Genomic DNA, 25,697 nt, shown 5'->3' on the forward strand with positions numbered 1-25,697 from the left:
CATCTGAAGAAAACGAACAAATCACCAGGAGAAAATGTCCCAAGTAAAAGAGTAAATTAAATTGGCCAAGTGGGATTGCCCACCTCGAGCTTGTTTCTGCAGAAATAAGTAGCAAATGGTCTTTATGTGGTCCCAATTCAATTCAAAATTAAGCTGGTTTTGGGATTAAAGCATGGCTCTCTCTAAACCCGTGCATGCGTGTTAAAGGAAAAATCCAAAATCTCTGTCGCATATCAGAAGAACCATTTGCTATGGAATAGAGGAAAACAAAAAAATAAGGGACTATTCTATGGCCACTAATCCCATAATCTTTTGGTCTTCATTTGACTTTTAAATTTTTTTCCTAAAGTACTAAATATTATCTCAAAATATATAAAATTAATATATACTATTATTATATATACATATATACAGACTTTCTGTCATGATACTAGTAGTCATACAATGTGTTAACTAATTCTAGAAATAAACTTCATCTATACATGTTTTCAGGTTTTAATCTGAAGCAGGTTACTAGGAACAAAGTTTGTGTATCTCAGATGTACTTAATAGAATGTGATTCTGCTGAATGTGGCATTTTAAATGCTTACATTTTCTGCCATTCCTAACAGTAAGCTTTGAGGTCTCCAAGAAGATGATGGGACCCCACAGTACGAATACACCTGGATTCTGGTAATGCTAACCACTGGGAAAAATTGCCCTATGCCTCTTCTGCCACTAGGTTCTTCAGAAACAGTGGACACCTTTGGGTTGACTATGTTCTACCTAGCCAGGATTGCCACTAAGATGACAAACACCACCAAAAGTAATCTTCAGACTACATACTACTCAGGGCATTCAAATTGCTGAGTTCATATGAGGCAGACATGAACATTTTACAGAACTTTGAACTCAAAAATACTTAATCCTGAAACTGCCAAATAAAATGAAGATGGACATTGTGGACAGCTCGACAGAAATAGCTTCATTATTGTGAATAGTTTTACTGTGCTGGGGTTAAAATCTTTCCTTTTTATTTAGACAAAAATCGAGAAATGTTGCAGGTTATTTGATCACAGATAAGCCTGAGGTTGTGTTATTTACTGAAAATGTCTGTTACTAGCTGTGGTGTGCTCAGCCGTAGCACATACCTTTAATGCAAGAGCACCCTGCTTCAATATTGTAAACAAGATTAAAGAAAGTCAACCACAAGTCAAGAGGAAGAGCAAGCAACCAGTTGACAGGAAGTTAACAGAGAAAAAAAGAGAATAAGACAAAATCAGGAGGATGGATAGATACAGATGCACAGGAAGTAGAGGGGAGAGACATTTACTTTGAAGGAATTTTGAGACAGCATGAAGGAGAGCTTCTTTTGGGGACATTGGCTGAGGAGGAAAGTTATGTGGCTGCTTTCTCTGCTTCTCTTAGATAGCAGGCTTGTACCAAAGCATCTAGCTCCCAGGTCTTCATTGATAAAATTGAACAACTGAGATTTTGTTAAAGATAACAAGAATCCCTTGAAAGAGGAGGCTAAAAGAGACAAGGAGCCTGCCTACCTGTCCCCAACCCATATAACCCTTTTATGCCACTGTGTGTGTGTCACTGTGGGTGTGGGCTTAAAGATCCTTATCCTAGCTGCCTAGAAGCCAGTATTCTGCTAGCAGCCTTCAGATGAAGTTGTAGGCCTCTCAGCTCTTCCTGCACCATGCCTGCCTGGATGCTGCCATGTTTCCACCTTGATGATAATGGACTGAACCTCTGAACCTGTAAGCCAGCTCCAATTAAATGTGGTCCTTATAAGAGTTACTTTGGTCATGGTGTCTGTTCACAGCAGTAAAACCCTAACTAAGACAGGGGGTGAGGGGTGGGGTGGGATCTTTTCAGCTATATATCTGACAGGACATTAATATCCAGGATCTACAAAGAACTCACAAAACAGAATCAAAAATGACCCATTTGAAAAATGGGCCTGGGACCGACCAGAATAAGAGAGGTCTCAAACGAGTTCCCCATTCACTGTTGGTGGGATTCCAAACTATTGACACGGTAGGTGGGCTGGAGAGCAATAGAGAGGTGAAGAACAGGGTACAAATCATCCAATTAGGGAAATGGCAAAAGGAGTGCTTACAGGGAGTGGGGTTAGGGGGAGGAAATACAGAAGGTGGTTAGAGGGCAGACAAAGGGGAATAGCAGGACACAAGTGATCTGGTTTTTAAAATGGGGAGGGGCAGGCTCTCGGAAGGAAAGGGGGAAGGTGGTAAATACATGAGAATCCAAGAGATGGGTAAAACAATAAAAGTGTCCAAAAATGCAAGGAATAATATTATTAACTATTTACCTAAAAAATGATAGATAATACATGTAGTTTTGTGCATAAATATATATATATAGTTAAATGAATTTTTCTCATCTTATCTGATGGAGCACTGTTCAAGAGATTCCCAAAGTATACAACCTATTACTGTTACCCTTGGTTACCTCTCAGAGATAGAAGGTTAAGTCCCTATTGCTGAAGACACCATGCACTTCAGAAACAGGTGCCAGAGACCCCCTGAACAGGAATTGACCTGACTGTGCCCTTCATGAAGACTAACTTTCATGGTACCAGAAGGCACCATGAAATCTTCTAACGGAGGGAAGTAACCAATAGTTCTACTCAACTATGACACTTATGAAGCACATCAAAGGCCAGCATGGCACAATCACTGTAAGGGTGCAACAGTGGCACACATACTTTAGTGGTTGCTAATAGCTCTATAATGGAACTCAAGACCCACTCAACAAAAGGGGAATCATGCTTGGTACTGGAAATCTAGCAAATTAGTCAATGATAGTGAAATCATGGATGTTGAAGAGGTACCAACTCATACTTTAATAAACTATCATAATTCCTACCAACAATTTAAACATCTATCCTCATACCCACAGAAAATTATAGTCTTTGCCCCACACCAAGGAAACTTCTCTTTACAACAGTTGGAGGCCATGACAGAACACTACAAGCAATGAAAACTCAGAATTGTGTAGACCAGTCCCAAAAGATACATCTACAGTACAACTCTCACACCTAAGTCTCAGAGAAGATTACAGATGAGGAGGAGAGAGGATTGTAAGAGACAGAGGATCAGGGCAATTGCTGTGAGGTTTTGTCTCAGTAATGATAGAAGCTGCATCTATAAAGTCTCGCCAAGCCGGGCATGGTGGCACACGCCTTTAATCCCAGCACTCAGGAGGCAGAGGCAGGCGGATTTCTGTGTTTGAGGTCAGTCTGGTCTACAAAGTGAGTTCCAGGACAGGCTAGGCTATACAGAGAAACCCTGTTTCAAAAAAAACAAAAAACAAAAAAACAAAAAAATTAAAAATTAAAAAATAAAGCCTTGCCAACAGAACTTCCTGAACATGAGCAAAATAAAAATAACACCAAAATACATGCTTTTGGATGAGGAAAAGGTCACAAGGCCCCAACCTTAAACAAGGAACTACAGGCAACTAAGGAATCCCAAGAAGAGAAATGTTCTTCTCCATGGAGGAGCATACTAATGGGTTCTCCAATACCAAATGGACCTCCTGAAAACATACATACAAGTAACATTATCCAGACTGGGAAGAGTCTATTCAGGAATATACTCACCTGCATGTAATAAGACCAGTGAAAGAAAAAAGAGGCAATGATTGTCTCTCACTTCTCTCCTAGCACTTTCGCCTCAAATTAAGGGGATTTTTTTTTACCTTATAACATAAACATACTCTATTATTTAGGGAATGGGGAGACATGCGAAGATGTTGTGTGGCATACCATTTTTTATTTTCAACAGAAACTAATGTTTATCTTTTAAAGACACAGTGGTTTTATTTTCCTTTTTTAAAGTGTTCCAATCTTTCCTTTTTACCTAGATAACTGAATTAGTTTTAATGTAATGTATAACAAATAAGAACTTTGGCAATTTGTCAGTCTTCTTAGTGCTTCATGTCCTAAGCTACTGCATGCTAGTTATCCTCTGACTTGCTAAATTACTGGCCTTGCCATTTCTTTCAGTATATAATTTGGATTGTATCTTCCTTACCAGTTAGGCAGTTTCTTACAAAACTAAATTGTTTTATTATTGCCACATGACTCAGAAATGTCAGTCTTGGGTTTTCTCAGGAAAAAACCCATGGGAAATTTACACATAATCCTGTGAATGAACTTTTAGCAGTTTAGTACATTTAAGCAAGAACTTGATGTAATATTTGTATCTATTCAACAACTAAATTGTTAAACACACTGTGATACATAAATGCCATGAAATAAAATGCTTTAAAAAAAAACTCTTTCTTAGTCAATGTTTTATTACTGTGAAGAGACACCATCATCAAGGCAACTCTTATAAAAGAAAGTACGTGACTGGGGGGCATCTTACAGTTTTTGAGACTTAGTCCATTTTTATTACGGCAGGGAGCATGGAGGTCAGGACACAGGCAGATGCCATGTTGGAGAAGTAACTAAAAGTTCTACACCATGATCTCCCTGCAAGCAGCAGGGACAGAGTGGCATCTGGTTTTGAAACTCTTGGGACACACTCCCTTCAACAAGACCACACCTCCTAATCCTTTTAATCCTATCCATGAGTTCCACTCCTTGATGACTAAGCATTAAAATATATGAGCCTATGGGTGCCATTATTATTCAAACCACCGCATCCTCTATTATCTTCACAGAATTGTCATAGGTTTATGGTCATATCCTGGTTGTGATCTATGTTATTACAAAGTATTACTAGTGAAGAAACTGCTTGTGGTATCTCTCTGTATTCTTTTTGACAGTTGCACACACAACTATTATTAGATAAATAAAAATCCCAACATGTCATCACCAGGTAAGTGTTAGTTGTCACCTTGACAGAATCAAGAAGCACCTGAGAAATGAGCCTCCAGGTGCACCAGTGGGATAGCATTTAGATTGTGTTAGTTGATGTGGGAAGACCCATCCAAATTGTGGATGAGATCACTCCTTGGCAAGAGATTCTGGACTGTATACAATAGAGAAGACGAGCTGAACACTAGCATGCATTTTTCCTGATTGTAGATATGAATGCCCAGTTCCTTCAAGCTCCTGCAGTTGGAATTTCCTCACCAAAATGAACTATAATCTGAACCATGTGCTAAAACAAACGCATCTCCCTTAAAGTTGCTCTTGTCATAATGTTTTATGATATAAACAGGAGGAAAAAAAAAAAAAACCTAAGACGAGTTAACCAGGAAGCTTGATCCTAGAAAAAATAAGTTGTGTATTCACACAAATACTGCATATTAATGTCCACATAAACCAGTTGCAATAATAAAAAAAAACTAATCCAGATAGCTTTCAATGTGTGAGTGGATAGAGAAACAGTGATATGCCCATATCTTCTAACATAACAAAGTGATTAAAATAATTACTGGTACATATTTTGGCACACAAATTAACTTAAATACTAAGGAGGTTATGCTGAATAAAAAGCCAATTACAAAATATCTTATACAATATGATTCCAATCATAATATTGTCAAAATGATCAAATTTTTGTGATGGAGGACATATTAATGCCTATTAAAGATTAGTGGCAAGATTCTTGTGAGAAAGCAGTAGATGTGACTATAAAATGGTAACATGAGGAAGCTTTATGGCAATAGAACTATTATATCTCATGACTGTGAAGAAGTATACATGAGTCTTATGCATTGAAAATTGCAAAATATATATACAAATGAGTACAAACATAAAAATTATAAATAAAACGGATGAGTTGTATCTATGTTAATATTCTGATTATGTTGAACAACAGTTTTTCAAAAATTTTACAACTTAGGAAAAATGTAGCACAGCTAACTTTTTTATGAATTTTTTAAGATTTTTTTTATGTATGTGAAGTGCTCTATCTGCATGTACAGCTGCATGCCAGAAGAGGGCATCAGATCTCATTACAGACTGTTATGAGTCACCATGTGGTGGCTGAGAATTGAACTTGGAACCTCTGGAAGAGCTGCCAAGAGCTCTTAACTGCTGAGCCATCTCTCAAGCTCCTGGTGGTAGTTTTAAACTGTGTGATTCTTCAATTAACTTGGAATAATTTTCAACATGAAAAGCTTTCAAACCATTAAATTGATCCACCTGTAAAAAGAATCCTCTTGCCCCACCACTGCAGCTGTCATGGCGGCCTGGCGGTTAAGTTTGTGCGCTCGCAGCCTTTCCGCAATTCGACGGCTCCAGGCTGCCCCACTTTGCTGGAAATCCAGCTCCTCCAGGGCTGTGGTCGCCCAGTCCGCTGCGGCCCAAAAGGAGCAGGAAGAACCGACCGTGCAGTGGATGGAGGACCCAAGGACGAAAACGTGTACTTGAAGAACCCAGACTTCCACATGGTTACGACGACTACCCGAAGGTGGATGCCTTGAATATGCACGCAGTCTTCTTCTTTGGTTTTTCCATCGCCCTGGTCCTTGGCACTACCTTTGTGGCTTATGTGCCAAACTATAAGATGATCGAGTGGGCCCGCCGGGAAGCTGCGATGCTGGTGAAACACCAAGAGGCCAGTGGCCTCCCCATCATGGAGTCCAACTATTTTGACCCCACCAAGATCAACCTGCTGGAGGACGACTGAGTGGGGCTTAAGCAGCACTACCCTGCCCGTTTTCCTGCTCACTCCCCAGAGAATCTACCCAAGGGATTGAAAGAAGAAAAGAGTGTTACTCCAGCTAGATCTGTCAATTATTTGGCCAAAGGACCATACCTCAGGAGCACTGATTGACCTAAAATATACTAAAGAGATGGGAGGAACAATTATCTCCTTAATGAGAGAATGTATTTTCCTTGGCCGAAACTCTGTCTTGGCTCTAGTCACCTGTGGGGCCTCCACCTTGTGGTCTGCTCACTTCCTGGAGTCCTAAGTTCCAAAACGCATCTGTTTCTTTTCCCCATCTTTTGAATACTTGCCAATGTCTGGGCTCCCTCCCCACCCCCCATTGATGTACTGGGCTCTCTTGCTTTATTTGTATCCCCCTCTTCTGCTTCTGCCATGAGGCTGCTTAGGAGCCTCCATTACTAAACTTCATATCTAACCCAAGAAGGCGTGGCTTTCTCCATATTTCTTCTGGAATCGGCCTGGATTTTCAGGTTGCCTGCCCTGCTATGTTTCTTTTAAACTCTAATAAAATGGTTCTTAAGCCTCAAAAAAAAAATCCTCTTAAAACTTACAAAATAGGGAACAAGATCTAATTAATAATTTGCTTTTCAATTTGTTTTTATTTTAATTTTTTTGAAAAGACATAAGTGTTTATATAATTTTCCATAAGGACAAATGACATTTCAAGTCTGGGTGTCTAGTTCTCTCAGATTCAGCTTTCAGTTGGGGTTTAATTTCAACTACAGGTTGTGAAATGGCCTTAAATGATGAAGACTGGCCTTGTGGTGGTACTATATCGTGCTAATTTGGATTTTGATGGGTTTTAGCCTCAAAATCAGTAGGTAAAGATTCATAGGTAAATTTAGGAGTCGAGGGCATACCAATGCTGTCCACTGGTAGAATCTGGAGTTGACTGGCATCAGTTACAGGATAATTCTGAGCTCTTACTGAATCAGTAACTGCTTGATCTTGAGAACTTACAACATTGTAGCCAAAAGGGGAATTCCAGAGCTTAATTACACCACTTGGTTTGGGAATCCCTCTACTTTCAAAAGGAGACATATTAGATGTTTCATTTGGTTGTAGACATTTCATGGGCAGGTCTGTTTTTTTAACAGTTGCACCTGAAGTAGAGAGTCCCCAGGGTACCTCTCCTTCAGGTAAATATAAATTTGGTGGTAAGCTGGCCTTAGTTGTATATTGATTCTGAGGTTTTTCTGACATGGTCCTCAAAAGATTCTGGTATTTTTCTAAATCAGCAACATTTTCTGTCCAATAATTATCAGCCATACTATCCTCATAGAGATTTTCAGGTTCCTCTTCATCATCTTCTGTTGGGCTTGATTGTTTAATTATATCTGCCATGATTTTATCAAAAGACTCATCAGTATTGTTTGCTGCAAAACCCAAGGAATTATCACCATCAGCCTTAGAAGAATTATATGATATAGTTGTGTTAGAAATAACCTGAGATAGTGGAGATTTACTTAAATTACCTATATTATGTGGAGGAGTATTTGGCTGATACTGAATTAAATTCTGTCCAAATTTTCCTGGAAGTCCAGCAACAGGCAATTGCTGGACAGGTTGTGGGGTCTGGTTTTTATCAAGGAACAATCTATAACTATCAGCAAGATAATTTAGATCACTAAAATTAAAGATTGTTGGTACATTGTTGGTATGTGTAGTTTGTGGAGAAACACCTACGTTTCCTTGTAAAATCCTCAAGAGATAATCGCTAGAGGCCAGAGTTGTGAAATAATTATGGCTATGTCTGATTTGGGGAACATACTCATTTTCATACAATGTTCTACAGTGTAAGGAGCGAGTAGGATTTAGTAGCTTCTTAGATACCTTGATGAATTGTTTTATCCAGGTAAAGTAAGGAGCTGTTCTAATGATGACTGCGGGATTTTGACATATCTTTGAAGTCTTATGTATGAGGCCCACTAGTTCCCAGTGGTTCATTAGGAGACATAGAACAGGACTGGCTCTCTGTACCTGAATAAGGAAACCAAGAAATATATGTCACTTATACAGTTTACTATGTATACAGTCCATATACTATGTGAGGGGGAGGGAAAAATTCAAATAATATTCATTATCAAGCAGCTCCCAAAAATTAATAATGTAAGATGTAGGCACATATAGTTGAAACATATGAGAGAATATAGAATGTGTCAGTACCAAAGTGTGGAGCAGAGACTGAAGGAAAGGCCATCTAGAGACTGCCCCACCTGGGGACTCATCCCAAATACTGTCACTAAACCCAAACACTATTGATGATGCCAAGAAGTGCTTGCTGACAGGAGCCTGATATACCTATCTCCTGAGAGGCTCTGCCAGAGCCTGAAAAGTACAGAGGCGGATGCTCTCAGCCAACCATTGGACTGAGCACAGGGTCCCAAATGGAGGAGCTAGAGAAAGGACTGAAGGAGCTGAAGATGTTTGCAGCCCCATAGGAGGAACAACAATATGAACCAACCAGTACCCTCAGAGCTCCCAGAGACTAAGCCACCAACCCAGGAGTACACATGAAGGGACCCATGGCTCCAGCTACACATGTAGCAGAGGGTGGCCTTGTTGGGCATCAGTGAGAGGAGAGGACCTTGGTCCTGTGAAGGCTGGATGTCCCAGTGTAGGGGAATGCCAGGGTGGGGAGGCAGGGGTGGGTGGCTGGCTGGGGGAACACCCTCATAGAAGCAGAGAAAGGGGATAACATTTGAAATGTAAATAAAGAAACTATTCAATAAAAATTTAAAAAATAGAATATGTCAGTACTAATTAATTTTCAAACTCTTACAATCAGCCACTTTATCAACACTGAACTTGGATTTCTAAGAGTTATATCAAACAGTGTTAAACCCCAAAAGAACAACTGATCTTCTTCATACAAAATCTTACTTTTGCTTTATTTTCCTAGTGAAAGTCACAAGACCCCTCCAAAAGTTCAAGTTTAAAAAAACCTTGAGGGGTGATTCCCAAGGGATGCTCCCCTCCTCTGAGGAGAATGGGATGGGCAATGAGGGGAGGGAGTTACAAGGGTGGACCTGGGATGAGAGGAGGTAGGGGTCTGTAATTGGGATATGAACTGAATAAAAAATGAAAATTTAAAAAAAACTTGAAATCATTATTTGTGCCTCTCTCTCCTCCACACTATGTTAACCAGTCTCTCAACAAATAATGCTTCTGATACTTTCAATAATTTCCCAAAAATTATTTTAATAATTAATAATTTTCTTATCTAGCAATGCTTCTATTGTTAGGAAATATAGTGTCTTTATGAAAAGGCATACTTCTTGTTCTCACATCTGATCTTAACACGGCATTCTATCTTATCCTCTTAAAATCTAAGAAAGACCAATAAATACATCTTTCTGCTTAAAAATTCTCCAATGAGTGCTTTCAAGTTCTAACAATGTCAAAAGCGTAGTTGTCATAATAGCATATAAGGTCTTAGAAACCCTTATTACTACCTTGATGCTATCTACTGCTGCTGTTGACTAAGATACTATAGCCACCTGGCTTGTCTTCTCTGTTATGGAAATATTCTAGACATATTTACACATCGAAAATCTCTGTATTGGCCTTTTCAATACACTATACTTGTAACACTGCTTTGGTATTAAATTACTTGCTTCATCAGTTCTCCCATAATTCCATTCAAACACTTTTATTAATTTTTTTAAACAGATGCCTTTTCTGATTACCTAGTTGTTTTGAATGGGGTTATATAGACAAAAACTCTTCTATCTTGCATTGCAAGTATTTTACGCTAACGCTGTCTTTGTAGTCCAATTCTTTCAGATTGCAGTTGGAACACAAGGTTATAATCAGCCCTGCTCTATTTATTATCCACAAAATAGTTAATATCACTTCTGTTATTATTTACTTATTATTGATCACATCTCAAATACATATAAACTCATGAGAAAATAGCCTGTCCTATCTTCACTGGTATCCATCTCATTCCTTGCGATGATCCTCTAAGACACCTAGCTACTAACTCTATAGCTTTGCATGTGTTATTCCCTCATCTCAATTTGAAACAGGGTTTTGAACAGTTTTTCATTCATTCTTGTTTACTTAAGTATTTCTCATCATTACCAGCACGAAAGGCTGGTCATATCCTGAAGTAATTCAGTCAGGATTTCCACACTTCAGATTAATGCTTTCCTTGAAGTCTTTCAATATTATTTGTGTGTGCAATTTTAAATTGTCCAAGGTATATTAGTACCTAAAAATGTTCTTGCATAGGGCTTTATTTTCTACAGCCTTTCTGCATGAATAGGTGGGATGAGTTGTATCTGTGTCTTCTAAACCTCCCCCAGCTAAGTTTGAGCCATACATGTTCAGTATAGTACCTACAGAGAGGCTATAATAAAATTAAAAACAGAAAGATAAAATGTATGTGTCCATTGATTCTTTTTTGTATTTCTCATTTGTTTCTAAAGCCTTCCTTGTGCAAACTCTATGCCACTCAAATATTGAATGAAACTTCCAGATTCACATATTTGCCTGACACCAACTTCCTTATGTCCTGTTATCTAACATTTCCTTGCATATTTATATAATTGTACTTTTTTCATTTCCTGCTTGTTCCTAATATTGTTCTGGTATATGATTACCCAGCAGTCTTCCCGTGGTTGACTCTGAATACACAAGCCCACGGCCTTCTCTAAACTGGAATGTTGGGGGTAGCACATTGAGAAATCTAGCAGCTGCACATCTATCTTCTTTACTCTGCTGGTTCCAAGTTTCTTGCTACCTAAAAGGATACATAAAGGATGATGCTGAGATGCAAAGCACTGGATCTCAGACTTCGGTTTGTCACCACTCTCAATTCAATCACATAATGTTCCCAAAACAGTCATCTTTCCCTTTCTTCCCTTCCTTTCCTTTCCTCCTTCATTTCTCTTCTCTCTTTGCATATCTCCTTACCTTCTACTTTCTGAACCACTCACACCTTCCTTAAACTGTTGTTATGGTTAGTCTTCTGTTTTACTTTGTTTCGTTTTGTTTTGTCAACACAGGGTTTCCTGGCTGTCCTTGAACATGCTTTGTACACCAGACTGGCCCCAAACTCACATAGCTCCACCTGTCTCTGACTCCTGAGTGTTGGAACTAAAAGGCATGTGCCATCACTACCCAACATGATGGTTAGTCGTGATTATAAACTTAATCGGATTAAGAAACACCTTGGGATACCTGAGCCCACCTTTGGACATATCTTATAGCATTTCCAAACATCTAGCATATGACCACTCTGAACAAAACAATGAATTAATCATTTGATGAATATGATAGTAGCATTGATATATTCTTAAAAGTATAAAGTATACCATACTTGAAGAAGTAGCTAACTGGGGACACACTCTTAGGCCAATATCTTACTCTTGCACTTTCCTGTACTCCTCCCTTTTGTCTACTATCCTGACCACCAAGAAGTGAAAAGCAGCCTCTACCACATGCTTCAATTGCAATAGTGTTCTCCCCAGTACGTAGGAACAAGAAGGCAAATATGGAACCTTCTGAAACCATGAGCCAAAATAAATCTATTCTGTCTCAAATCATCTCTGTTAGATCTTTCATTACAGCAACAAGAAATAGTTAAAATACCTGAATATAGAAAGAGTTCTGTAACAAGAGTTGAGACTTAAATTCAGGCATAGTCCATTCCTTTCTTATGCTTCAGATTATTTTGAATAGATTGGTGGACATCAGTAATGACCCCTACTACATTTTCTAAATTATTTTCCCCTCTTTAGAGACTTAATATCTTTAGAAAATGAATCATATCCCTAGAGCCAATATCACAAAATAGTGTAACTTGACTCCTTTTACTTACTCTGATATTCATACACATAACAGCTCTTGTATTGGCACTTAGAACAGCTCTTCAGGGATGTACTAGGGGACTGGGATAGTGGTATTTCATCCCCATCGATAGGCTTTTCAAGAATAACCAAGCCAATATCTGCTTTCATTGGATCATTTTCATCGTTGAGATTAAACTTGGGGTGGAGGCAGATTCTTTGACCATGTGAAGTGCTTTCTGGGTAATTTACTCCTGAAATGTCCAGGTATAACGGTTTCCTAGGGTTGAAAAAGAATGTGCAACAATCTAATTGATGATAATAAAGGATAATCCATATAATATCTTATAAAAGGCAGCATAGGTCAAATTCAAAGTTATAAAATAACCCAGTTTTTCATTTATTTGACATCATAATCTTATCTTAATTCCAGGCCACACAGTGCCTATATAAGGCACTATATTCTATTGGCCTTTGGTTCCTTTATAGTTCTACTGCTTCACCACCAACTATTTGATTCTCAAAAACTTATACTTTTTTTAAAAAGATTTATTTATTGTTACATGTAAGTACAGTTACAGTGTAACTGTCTTCAGACACACCAGAAGAGGGCGCCAGATCGCATTATGGGCGGTTGTGAGCCACCATGTGGTTGCTGAGATTTGAACTCAGGACCTTCAGAAGAGCAGTCAGTGCTCTTCTTACCTGCTGAGCCATCTCGCCAGCCTGAAAAACTTGCTTTTGATACTTGGATCTTAATGAATTCCATAAATTGAAAAGAGAAGGTCAGCCTATCCAAACTCCATTTCAGATATAGCATTCTCAAATTGAAGAATAAACCCAGCCAGGTAGTGGTGGCGCACACCTTTAATGCCAGCACTGCAGAGGCAGGCCGATTTCTGAGTTCGAGGACAGCCTGGTCTACAGAGTGAGTTCCAGGACAGTCAGGGCTACACAGAGAAACCCTGCCTCGGAAAAAAAAAGAAAAAGAAAAAGAAAAAAAGAAAAAGAAAAAGAAAAAGAAAAAGAAAAAGAAAAAGAAAAAGAAAAAGAAAAAGAAAAAGAAAAAGAAAAAGAAAAAGAAAAAGAAAAAGAAAAAGAAAAAGAGAAGAGAAGAGAAGAAAAGAAAAGAAAAGAAAAGAAAAGAAAAGAAAAGAAAAGAAAAGAAAAGAAAGCCCAGATTCTCCACCTTGGATCCCCAGTGGCCAGAACAGTCTGGACCTCAGGTAGGCATCCTCCACTCTCAACAGTCTCACCAGTCTTATCCCCAACCCTGTAACAGACTGTTTTCATGTTCCTCTCCTCCCACCCTACGTTCAATTTCTGAGGACTCCACAGAACTTGCTTTAAACACGGCCTTCTGCCAGCCAAGGATACATAGAAAGAAGTTTACCAGGGTCCCGTTGTGGACACTCTGGTCCTGGATTCAGGTGGATGATTTTTACCCTCCTTTCTGTCCTCCCATCTCATCCCCAGCCCTATAGCTACATGCTAGCAGGGCTCTGTCCTCCCGTCCTATCTCTAGTCCCTGGGGGACTCCACCAAACGTTGTTGTGAGCACAGATTTCCTCCTTCTGGTGGTCCCTCTCCACTGACCCCCTCCTTGTATCCCCACACCAATACCTCAAAATATTTTCTACCCAGGGCTCCGCAGTGCCTGCAACTGTCAGGGACTCAAGTATGTTCGTCACTCTGACATTCTTGTCCTCCATTAGGATCTCTCCATTCTTATTCTGAGCCTGGTAACAGACTTGCTTACTAGTGTCTCTTCTCCCACCTCAACTATATTGACTACAGGCTCCAGCTCCTAGTTCAGACCCACAGTCCCCCTAGTCCATTCACCCCTGCTTCTCCAGATTATTCTTTGTCCTTCTGCAACTTGATTGCAAAATCCCATCTTCCCACCACACATACAATTCCCAGGGACCCTGCCTCTCAGTTTAAACAGGATCCTTTTAGCTCTTTGCTGAAGCCTCTTTAAGCATTTCCTCTTAGCCCACCTCTACTCCTTTCTACCACCAACCGACATGAAGAAGCACTCTCTGCCATGAAACCCACAGCCACTACACTTTTTCTAAGATTAAGAAGGCACAAGAGGCCTATTGTGAGTGGCAGCAAATGAGGACGCTGCCACAAAGGCATCAGGCACACTTTGGGAGTGTGGAGGGCTGCTTGACAACCCCAAAGTGCCATATATTGCCACTGTACCGAATATGCATCTTTATCTTTGCACTCAACCATGTGGTTGCCAAGTCCTGCTTCTGGTACTTCATGTCACAGCTGAAGAGGATGAAGAAGTCATCCAGGGAGAATGTGTACTGTGGGCAGGTGTTTGAGAAGTCACCCATGTTGTCTTGCCTGTGAAGAACTTTGGCATCTGGCTGTGCTATGATCCCCTCAGTGGCATACAGCAAGAGTACTGGGACCTGACCACTGCTGGCACAGTCACACAGTGCTACTGCAACACAGCTGCCTGATATCTGTGCACACTCAATTGAGATTATGAAGGTAGAAGAGATTTGCAGCTGGCAGGTGCCCCTGGCAGGCTGTCAAAGCAGTTCCACAACTCCAAGATCAAATTCCCATTGTACCACCACGTGTTGCAATGCCAGCCCAAGCCATGCTTCACCGTCAAGAAGCCCAATACTTTCTTCCAGACCAGAGAGCCACTGAATTAAGAACGGGGTGGGGGAGGGGGAGCCCACCTAACAAAAACAAGGCCACATAGCAAAACTAGAATCACCTCAATCACCCCAATAACAGATGCCTAGACCCTACTACAATAATTCCTGCAAGGGGCTGGAGCAGGGGTCTGTTACCACCAAAGGCCAGGGGGATGTCCCTAGTCTGGGCTGCCACAAGTAGATATGTTGATATCTGAGAGCCTCACCCCTCATCTGGGCATTGTTGAAGATCTGGCCCTGAGGGCATGAGAGGAAAGAGCTGACCCCACCCCTAGCCAGTTGCAGTACTTTTCTGCAGTTCAGTGACATAAGCAGTGGAGAAATGCCCCCCTTGCGCCTTGCCACCTATTGAAAGCAGGAGAACTAGCCCCAGGGTCATCAGAGCAGGAAAGCTGGCCCTGCCCCTCACCTACTACAGCCATTGAGAGAGCAAGGCCTGCACACAGCACAGTAGAGCTGGCCATGTATATGAAGGCTGTAGGTGAGCCATCCCCTAGGGAGCTTGGGAGCAGAGGAGAGCTGGCCCTGCCCCTCCCCTGCTGCAGCATTCGGAGAATAGGCTCTGGACCTCACCTGGGCACCACAGTAGAGCTGACCTTGCTAATGAGGGCGTGAATGAGGTGACTCAAAGGTCTGAGAATGGGACATCTGGCTATGCAATTGTCTGCACTTCAGCAGCATGGGTAAGGGAAAAAGATGCCTTCCCCCACCCTCATCCTTTGCCACCTACAACAGGTGGCAGAGCTGGCCCTGGGGTCATGAGGGCAGGAGAGCTGATCCTACCCCTCACCTGCAATAGCACTCAAGGCCCTACACCTTGCATGGGAAGCACAGTGGACCTGGCCCTGGATATGGGGGTTGCAGGTGAGCTAGCCCTAAGGGTGTGAGCTTAGGAGAGCTGAACTTGTCTGCTGTGAGGTAGTCCAGATTGTCCCTTCACACCCATGGTAGGTGGGAAAACTGACCCCACAGTCATGAGAGTCATGTACCTCACCTGCAGCAACTCTCTAAGAGCAAGCCCTGCACCTTGCCTGGGCAACAGGGCAGAGCTGACCCAGGTTTCTGGGGTAGAGGTCGGGAAGTGGGGGGAGGTTGCTGGTGAGCTAACCCTAGGTTGTGAATGTAGGAAAGCTGGCTCTGATACCGCTCAGACCCAGATCCAGGAATTATGAATTGGACCACCCCCAAAATGTACCCTGTTGATGAACTGCTGGAGTGCATGAAGGGCCTGATTCTATAGATCCAAAACCACAGGGTCTCCATGACAAGGGGCAACAACAGGATATCTGAGAGGAGTTCCTGAGAGGATTCTGTACTGATAGTGTAGCAGAAGCCAGAGAACTCGGACCAGCCCAATGACTCATTGCAATGAACATCTACAAGTAAAGAAGTGTGGACAAACGGGGTATACTGTGGGGCACACTGTGACAAATTACAGCTTCCACAATGAGATTATTTTTAATCTCTTGAGGGGGGTGGCAAGGGTGGAGGGTGAGTATAAAAGGAGAAGATGATGAGTGGGACTGAGGTGTATGATGTGAACGTCACAAAGAACTAATAAAAAGATTTAAAAAGATAAATATACATAATACCAGATAGATAGGCTGTGAGATGAAACTCCTCGGGACACACAATAATCAAAACACTAAATGTGTAGAAAAATAAAGAATGTTTGAAGCTGGTAGAGAAAAAGACCAAGTAACTTATAAAGGTAGGCCCATTAGAATAACACTCAACTTCTCAATCTAAAAGCTAAAAGGGTCTGAAAAATATGTTCTACAAACTTTTTGAGAACACAGATTTCAGCCTAGATTACTATACCCAGAAAAACTATCAATCATAATAAATGGAGAAAGAAAAGCATTCCATAATAAAACCAAATTTGAGTAGTATCTGTCTACAAATACAGCCCTACAGAATGTACTAGAAGGAAAACTTCAATCTGAAGAGGTTAACCATACCAAGAAAATCCAAGGAATAAATAATCCCAGAACAGTAAATTAAAGGGGGGGGGGGACATACACCATAACAACAAAATAACAGGAATCAATAAACAATGCTTATTGATAACTCTCAACATCAATACTCAGTTCCCCAATAGAAACACACAGACTAACAGAACTGATTAGAAAATAGGATCCTTCTGCTGCATCAAAGAAACACACCATAATATCTAGGATAGAAATCACTTTAGGATAAATGAAACAAGAAGCAAGCATGTGTCGTTATTTTTAAATCTAATAAAACAGACTTCAAAACAAAACTAATCAGAAGAGATGAGAAAGGACACGACATTCTTACCAAGGGACAAATTCCATCAAAAGAATATTGTAATTCTAAACATTTATGCACCAAGCACAAGGGCAACCCAAGTTTTTATAAAGAAACATTGTTTCAATTAAAATCACATATTGACCCTCACACAAGAATATTGGATGGGGCTGGAGAGATGGCTCAGTAGTTAAGAGCACTGACTGCTCTTCCAGAGGTCATGAGTTCAAATCCCAGCAACCACAAGGTGGCTCACAACCATCTGTAATAGGATCTGATGCCCTCTGCTGGCATCTCGGGAGACAGCTACAGTGGACTCATTAAAGTAAATAAATAAATCATTTAAAAAAAAAAAAAAAAGAATGGTGGATGACTTCAATAGCCCACTTTCACAAATAGATAGTTCATCCAGACAAAAACTAAACAAACAAACAAAATGCTGGAGCTGACATTATAAACCAAATAGACCTAACATACTAATAAGACTTAACATACTTATAGAACATTTCACCCAAACACAAAATAAAATACCTTCTTGTCAGCAGCCCATAGAACTTTCTCCAAAATGGACCACACACTAGGGAACAAAGCAAGTCTCAACAGATTTAAAATTGTCATGGCACAATGCATCCTATCTGATCACCACGTATTAAAGATTAATATCAATAACAGAAACAACATCAAGTATACAAACTCATAGAAACTGCACAAATCACTACTGAATAAAATAAATTTCAAGGCAGATATCAAGAAAAAAATTAAAAAGGTTTTATAGCTGAATGAGAATGGAAATAGAACATGTCCAAACCTGGACACAATGAAGACAGTAGTAGTTCATAGCACTAAGTGACTACATAAAAAAATTAAAGATCTCATATTAGTAAATTAATCATATATCTAAAATGTTAAAAGAAAATAACATGCCCAAAAGGTAAAGACCAAAAAAGAAATAAACAACCAAATATAGGGCTGGAATCAATCAATCAAAAAAGAATAATACAAAGAGCCAACGAAATGTGGAGTTCTTTCAGAAAAATCAATAAGATTGATAAACTCTTAAACAAATTAATAAAAAGGAGAGAAGAGATATAGATTCGTTAAACTAGAGACAAAATGAAAGTGAGAAAACCTAGAGAATCAGGAGCACACGTACAGTTCTACCATACCGGGAAACCTGAAAAAAAAAAGGATAAATATCAAAACTCCCAGTGAAATAGAAGCAGTAACTTAAAGTTTCCCAACCAAACCAAAAAAAAAAAAAAAATCCCAGGGCCAGAAGAATTAACATCAAATCTACTCAAATTATTCAGCAATATAGAAACATAAGGAACATTGCCTATTTCTTTTATGAGAGCACAGCTACCCTGATACCCAAACCACATAAAGATTCAATATGAAAGAGAACTTAATTTCCCTTATGACTAAGTCAGCCTCATCAGAGATATCTAGAGATGGCTTAACATACATAAATTGATAAATGTAATCCACCACATAAACAGGCTGAAACACAAAAAAACACATGGTCATTTCATTAAAAGCAGAAAAGGCCTTTGACAAAATTCAACATGCCTTCATGGTAAAAATCCTGGAAAGACTAGGGTTACAAAGGATACACACATAAACATAACAAAGACAATTTACAGCAAGCCTATAGTCAACGTCAAATTAAATGGAAAGAAACTCAAAGCATTCCCACTAAAATCAGAAACATGACAAAGCTGTCCACTCTCTATATATCTAATATACTACTTGGAATCTTAGCTAGAGAAAGATTCTGAAGGAGATCAAGAGGATACAAATTGGAAAGGATGAAGTCAAAGTATCTTTATTTGCTGATGATACTATTTTACATACTAAAGACCCCAAACTCCATGAAGAAAAACTTCTACAGCTGATAAACACTTTCAGCAAAGTATCAGGATACAAATCTAAAAATAAAAACCAGTAGCCTGCTGGGCTGTGGTGGTGCACACCTTTAATCCCAGCACTTGGGAGGCAGAGGCAGGTGGATTTCTGAGTTCAAGGCCAGCCTGCTCTACAGAGTGAGTTTCAGGGCAGCCAGGGCTACACAGAGAAACCCGGTCTCTGAAAAAAAAAAAAAAATCAGTAGCCTTCCTATATACAAATGGCAGAGAGATTGAGAAGGAAACCAGGGAAACAATGCCTTTCACAATAGCTTCAAAAGAAAAATAATTTGAGATAATTCTAACCAAGCAAGTGAAAGACTTGTATAATAAAAACTTTAAGACATTGAAGAAATAAATGAGAGAAGATATCAGAAGATGGAAAGATTTCCCACGCTCATGCATAGGTAGGATTAATATAGTGAAAATGGTCATCTTACCAAAAGCAATGTATAAATTCAATGTACTTTCCATCAAAGCTCCAACACAATTCTTCACAGATCTTGCAAGAATAATTCTCAGCTTCATTTGGAAACACAAAAAAACCCAGAACAGCTAAAACAGTCCTGGATAATAAAAGAAATGCTCGAAAGGTCACTGTTCCTGTCCTCAAATTGTACTATAGAGCTACAGTGATAAAAATAGCATGGTACTGTCATGAAAATAGACATGTTGATCAGTTAAATTGAAGGCACAGACATAAATCCACACACCTATCAACACCTGATTTCTTTTTATAAAGAAGCAATAAATAAAGAAGCCTAGATAAAGAAAGAATACAGAATCTTAAACAAATTATGATGATCACACTGGATGGCCAGATATAGAATAATACAAAGCACAACTCTAAATGGATCAAGGACCTCAACATAAGTCCAGATACCCTGAATTTGATAGAAGATAAGGTAGGGAATAGCCTTGAACTCACAAGCACCAATCACACAGACACTAAGATCAACAATTGAAAAATGGGCACTCATAAAACTGAAAAGTTGGGCTGGCAAGATGGCTCAGTGGTTAAGAGCGCCGACTGCTTTTCCGAAGGTCCCGAGTTCAAATCCCAGCAACCACATGGTGGCTCACAACCATCCGTAATGAAATCTGACGCCCTCTTCTGGAGTGTCTGAAGACAGCTACAGTGTACTTACATATAATAAATAAATAAATAAATCTTTTAAAAAAAAACTGAAAAGTTAGTCAAAGAACACTGTCATTGAGAAAAAGTGGAAGCCTTCAGAATCGGAAACAATTTTTACCAATTACATATCTGATTGAGAGTTAAGATCTAAAATAATAAAGAACTTAAAAACCTAGATATCAAACAGCCAAATAAGCCAATTAAAATGGGTACATAAGTAAACAGAATTCTCAACAGGAGTCTCTAATGACTGAGAAACAATTAATCAAATATTCAACATCCTTAGCAATCAAAGAAATACAAATCAAGGGGACTGGTGAGATGGCTCATCGGTTAAGAGAGCCAACTGCTCTTCCAAAGGTCCTGAGTTCAAATCCCAGCAACCACATGGTGGCTCACAACCATCTGTAATGAAATCTGATGCCATCTTCTGGAGTGTCTGAAGACAGCTACAGTGTACTTACATATAATAAATAAATAAATATTAAAAAAAAGAAATACAAATCAAAACTACTTTGAGGTTCCATTTTATACCTGTCAGGATCGTTAAAATCAAAAACACAAATAACAGATCATGCTGACCATGATATGAAAAAGTGAACACTCCTCCATTATTGGTGGGAGTAAAAACTTGAACAGCCACTCTGGAAATTAGTGTGGCAGCTCACTAGAGAACTGGGAATAGATATACCTCAAGATCCAGGTAAAGCACTCTTGAGCATATACCTAAAGGACACTTCATCCTACTGTAGAGACACTAGCTCAACCATGTTCATTGCTGCTCTATTTATAATAGCCAAAAAATTGTAAACAGCCTAGATGTCCATCGGCAGCTGAGTGAATAATGAAAATGGCACATTTACACAATAAAATATTATTCGGTTCTTTAATTTTAAAAAAAAGGGTCATGAAATTCACTGGTAAAGGGTTGAAACTAGAAAAAAAAACCCACTTTAGTGAGGTAACTCAGACCCAGAAAGACAAATATTGTATGTATTCACTTATATGTGGATGTTAGCTTTTAGGCATGTTCTAAGTCATATAACTACAGTGGACAGGTATAGAGTAAGCAACCGGAGTAGATGGGAAGTTCTCCCAAGGAAGGAAAAACAGTATATATAGTTATGGATAGATGGGGAAGGGGGCTGGAACAGGAAGATTAAATGGGGAAGGAGAGGAAAGAGAGGTTAAGGAAGAGAATATAGGAAGAGAATGGGCCATTTGAGGGGTCATGGTAACCTACTACTGCAGAAACTTCTTAAAAGATATGCAAATATGAAAGAAATGTAAATGGAGTTACCAAATAATAGGGGAGACAATGCTCCAGCTAGCCATCTTTTCCACCAAGAGAAACTTCCAGTGCCACAAATAGATTACATATAATTGGATTGTTGGTCAAAGGCCTCTCATGGACATCACCTAAAGAACTCAGGCTATTACTAAGGTTGCTCCCCATAAACTGATGTTGTCTCTATATTCTCATTGAACACAGAGAAGTTGAGCTGTTACCTAAGAAAGCTTTATCTCCTATTGAGTACTGTTATGCTACTAGAAGGTACTCTACCACCACCAGAGAAAGGTTAAACACTAATTCTGACACAAACCCTTTGTTCTGCAATGGTGACCTATCTGCATAGCTTGCTGATGAAATAGTAGCCCAAATGCTGTGGAAATAACCAACCATTACCTGGTTGGATTTAAGGCCCACTCCATGAGATAGAATCCATGCTTAATACTGTTCAGGTAGCCAATAACCTGAAATTGGATAGGCCATGGGTCTAGGGGAAAACAAAGTATTATTGTTCTGCTAATGAAACACGACAGTAAAATGACTCCTAGTAACATTCTGCTATACTCACAGATCGGTGTCTTGCTCAGTCATCATTAGAGAAGCTTCCTTTTGCAAGAGATGGGAACTAATATATGAGACAATGTACAGAGTGTGGGAAATCTTGGGGCACATGTCAGTTTGTTACAAAGAATTTCAGGACAAAAGGCTCACTGCGGTGCCTATCAGCAAACCCAAGTGCAGACTAGCCTCCAAGATCTTACAGTCCATGGTCTTCACTTCCCTTAACCCAGCTTCTGATTCCTCTTTTTTTTTTTTTTTTTTTTTTTTTTGGTTTTTTTCGAGACAGGGTTTCTCTGTGTAGCCCTGGCTGTCCTGGAACTCACTCTGTAGACCAGGCTGGCCTCAAACTCAGAAATCCACCTGCCTCTGCCTCCCAAGTGCTGGGATTAAAGGTGTGCGCCACCACCACCCAGCCCGCTGATTCCTATTATTAAAAATCGGCCATTTTGGCCATGTACTCTCTTGGCTCTACTTTTAATTCTCTTTGCTTTGCCATCCTTTGCTCTCTCTTTGTCTCTCACTCTCCTCACCTCTCTCTCTCAACATCCCTTCATGATAAAAGTCTTGGGAAGGGGGGCTGGTGCGATGGCTCAGTGGGTAGGAGCGCCCGACTGCTCTTCCAAAGGTCCAGAGTTCAAATCCCAGCAACCACATGGTGGCTCACAACCATCCGTAACAAGATCTGACTCCCTCTTCTGGTGTGTCTGAAGACAGCTACAGTGTACTTGCATATAATAAATAAATAAATCTTTAAAAAAAAAGTCTTGGGAAGGGCTGGTGAGATGGCTCAATGGGTAAGAGCACTAACTGCTCTTCCAAAGGTCCTGAGTTCAAATCCCAGCAACCACATGGTGGCTCACAACCACCTGTAATGAGATCTGACGCCCTCTTCTGGTGCATCCAAAGACAGCTACAGTGTACTTAAATATAATAATAAATAAATCTTTTTAAAAAAAAAGTCTTGGGAAGATCAGGAATTCAAGGCCCATACCTAAACATAATAAAAGCAATATACAGCAAACCAGTAGCCAACATCAAACTAAATGGAGAGAAACTTGAAGCAATCCCACTAAAATCAGGGACTAAACAAGGCTGCCCACTCTCTCCCTACCTATTCAATATAGTACTCGAAGTCCTAGCCAGAGCAATTAGACAAAACGGATCAAAGGAATACAAATTGGAAAGGAAGAAGTAAAAATCACTATTTGCAGATGATAGTATACTTAAGTGACCCCAAAAATTCCACCAGAGAACTCCTAAACCTGATAAAGAACTTCAGCCAAGTGGCTAGATATAAAATTAACTCAAACAAATCAGTAGCCTTTCTCTACTCAAAGAATAAACAGGCTAAGAAAGAAATTAGGGAATTTAGCACCCTTCACAATAGTCACAAATAATATAATATACCTTGGTGTGGCTCTAACCAAGCAAGTGAAAAATCTGTATGATAAGAACTTAAGTCTCTCAAGAAAACACATGCAAAAATTTAATCACCTTACAGCAAAACAAAAATAAAAGGAACTCAGACACATACACTAATACCTTTAACATCAAAATAACAGGAACTAACAATCACTAGTCATTAATGTTTCTCAACATCAATGGACTCAATTCACCAATAAAAAGACACAGGCTTGCAGACTGGATATGCAAACAGGATCCATCATTCTGCTGCATACAAGAAACACACCTCAGCAACAAAGTTCATTACTTCAGATTAAAGAACTGTAAAAAGGTTTTCCAAGCAAACAGACCCAACAAACAAACTGGATTTAGCCATTCTAAAAATCAAATAAAATAAACTTTCAACCACAAATCTATCAAAAGAAATAGGCAAAGACACTTAATACTCATTAAAGGAAAAATCCACCAAGATGATGTCTCAATTCTGAACAGCTATTCCCCAATGCAAGGGTACCCACAAAAAAAAAAAAAAAAAAAAAAAAAAAAAAAAAAGAACTTAAGTCTCTGAAGAAAGAAATCGAAGAAGATCTCAGAAAATGGAAAGATCTCCCATGCTCATGTATTGGTAGCATTAATATAGTAAAAATGGCTATCTTGCTGAAAACAATATAGAGATTCAATGCAATCCCCATCAAAATTCCAACTCAATGTTTATATAGCAAGAAAGAGCAATTTGCAAATTCATCTGGAATAACAAAAACCCAAGATAGTGAAAACTATTCTCAACAATAAAAGAACCTCTGGGGGAATCACCATGATTGACCTCAAGCTGTACTACACAGCAATTGTGATAAAAACTGCATGGTGGGCTGGCAAGATGGCTCAGCAGTTAAGAGTACTGACTGCTCTTCCGAAGGCCCTGAGTTCAAATCCCAGCAACCACATGGTGGCTCACAACCATCCATAATGAGATCTGATGCCCTCTTCTGGTATGTCTGGAGACAGCTACAGTGTACTTACATGTAACAATAAAAAAAATCTTAAAAAAAACTGCATGGTACTGGTACAGCGACAGACAGGTAGATCAATGGAATAGAATTGAAGATACAGAAATGAACCGACACACCTATGGTCACTTGATATTTGACAAAGAAGCTAAAACAATCTAGTGGATGGTACTGGTTCAACCAGCAGTCAACATGTAGAACAATGCAAATTGACCCATTCTCATCTCCCTATACAAATCTCAAGTCTAAGTGGATCAAGGAACTCCACATAAAACCAGATACACTAAATCTAAGAGAAAAGAAAGTGGGGAAGAGCCTCAAACACATGGGCACAGGGGAAATTTTTCTGAACAGAATACCAGTCGCTTATGCTCTAAGATCAAGAATCGACAAATGGGACCTCATAAAATTGTGAGACAAAGGACACTGTCAATAGGACAAAACAGCAATTCACAGATTGGGAAAAGATCTTTACCAATCCTACATCCAATAGAGGGCTAATATCCAATATAAACAAAGAACTAACTCAAGAAGTTAGACGCCAGAGAACCAAATAACCCTATTAAAAATGTAGAGCTACACAGATTTCTCAACTGAGGAAACGTGAATGGCCCATAAGCACCTAAAGAAATGTTCAACATCCTTAGTCATCAGGGAAATACAAATCAAAATGACCCTGAGATTCCACCTCACACCAGTAAGAATAGCTAAGATCAAAAACTCAGGTGACAATAGATGCTGGTGAGGATGTGGAGAAAGAGGAACATTGTTGGTGGGATTGAAAGTTGGTACAACCATTCTGGAAATCAGTCTGGTGGTTCCTCAGAAAAGTGGACATAGTATTACCAGAAGATCCAGCGATACCTCTGCTGAGCATATACCCAGAAGATGTTCCAACTGGTAATAAGAACACATGTTCCACTATGTTCATAGCAGCCTTATTTATAATAGTCAGAAGCTGGAAAGAGCCTAGATGTCCCTCAACAGAGGAATAGATTCAGAAA

The 25,697-nt window shown here is 39.5% G+C and overlaps 1 protein-coding gene and 2 pseudogenes across 3 annotated transcripts in view; 2 read left to right on the plus strand and 1 right to left on the minus strand.

Annotated features, from left to right (window-relative positions):
- The window catches only part of 4930519F16Rik (RIKEN cDNA 4930519F16 gene), a 73,655-nt gene that overhangs the window by 38,579 nt on the left and 9,379 nt on the right, over positions 1 to 25,697 (minus strand). The window contains exons 3-6 of one of the 3 annotated variants that reach the window (NM_001382418.1): positions 12,466 to 12,713; positions 11,246 to 11,385; positions 8,472 to 8,618; positions 7,218 to 8,014 (exon numbers count right to left, since the gene is read on the minus strand). In NM_001382418.1, coding sequence (NP_001369347.1) covers positions 7,970 to 8,014; positions 8,472 to 8,618; positions 11,246 to 11,385; positions 12,466 to 12,713 — 580 coding nt within the window. In that variant the 3' untranslated portion in view covers positions 7,218 to 7,969. Of the gene's footprint in view, positions 1 to 7,217; positions 8,619 to 11,245; positions 11,386 to 12,465; positions 12,714 to 25,697 lie in introns of those variants that run through there. The other 2 variants (NM_001358270.2, XM_011247688.1) reach the window with 2 other exon arrangements.
- Positions 6,127 to 6,606, plus strand: Gm9050 (annotated as a pseudogene).
- Positions 14,569 to 15,087, plus strand: Gm14847 (predicted gene 14847; annotated as a pseudogene).

The sequence above is a fragment of the Mus musculus genome, chromosome X, assembly GCF_000001635.26.
Source record: "Mus musculus strain C57BL/6J chromosome X, GRCm38.p6 C57BL/6J".
Classification (NCBI taxonomy): Eukaryota; Metazoa; Chordata; class Mammalia; order Rodentia; family Muridae; genus Mus; species Mus musculus.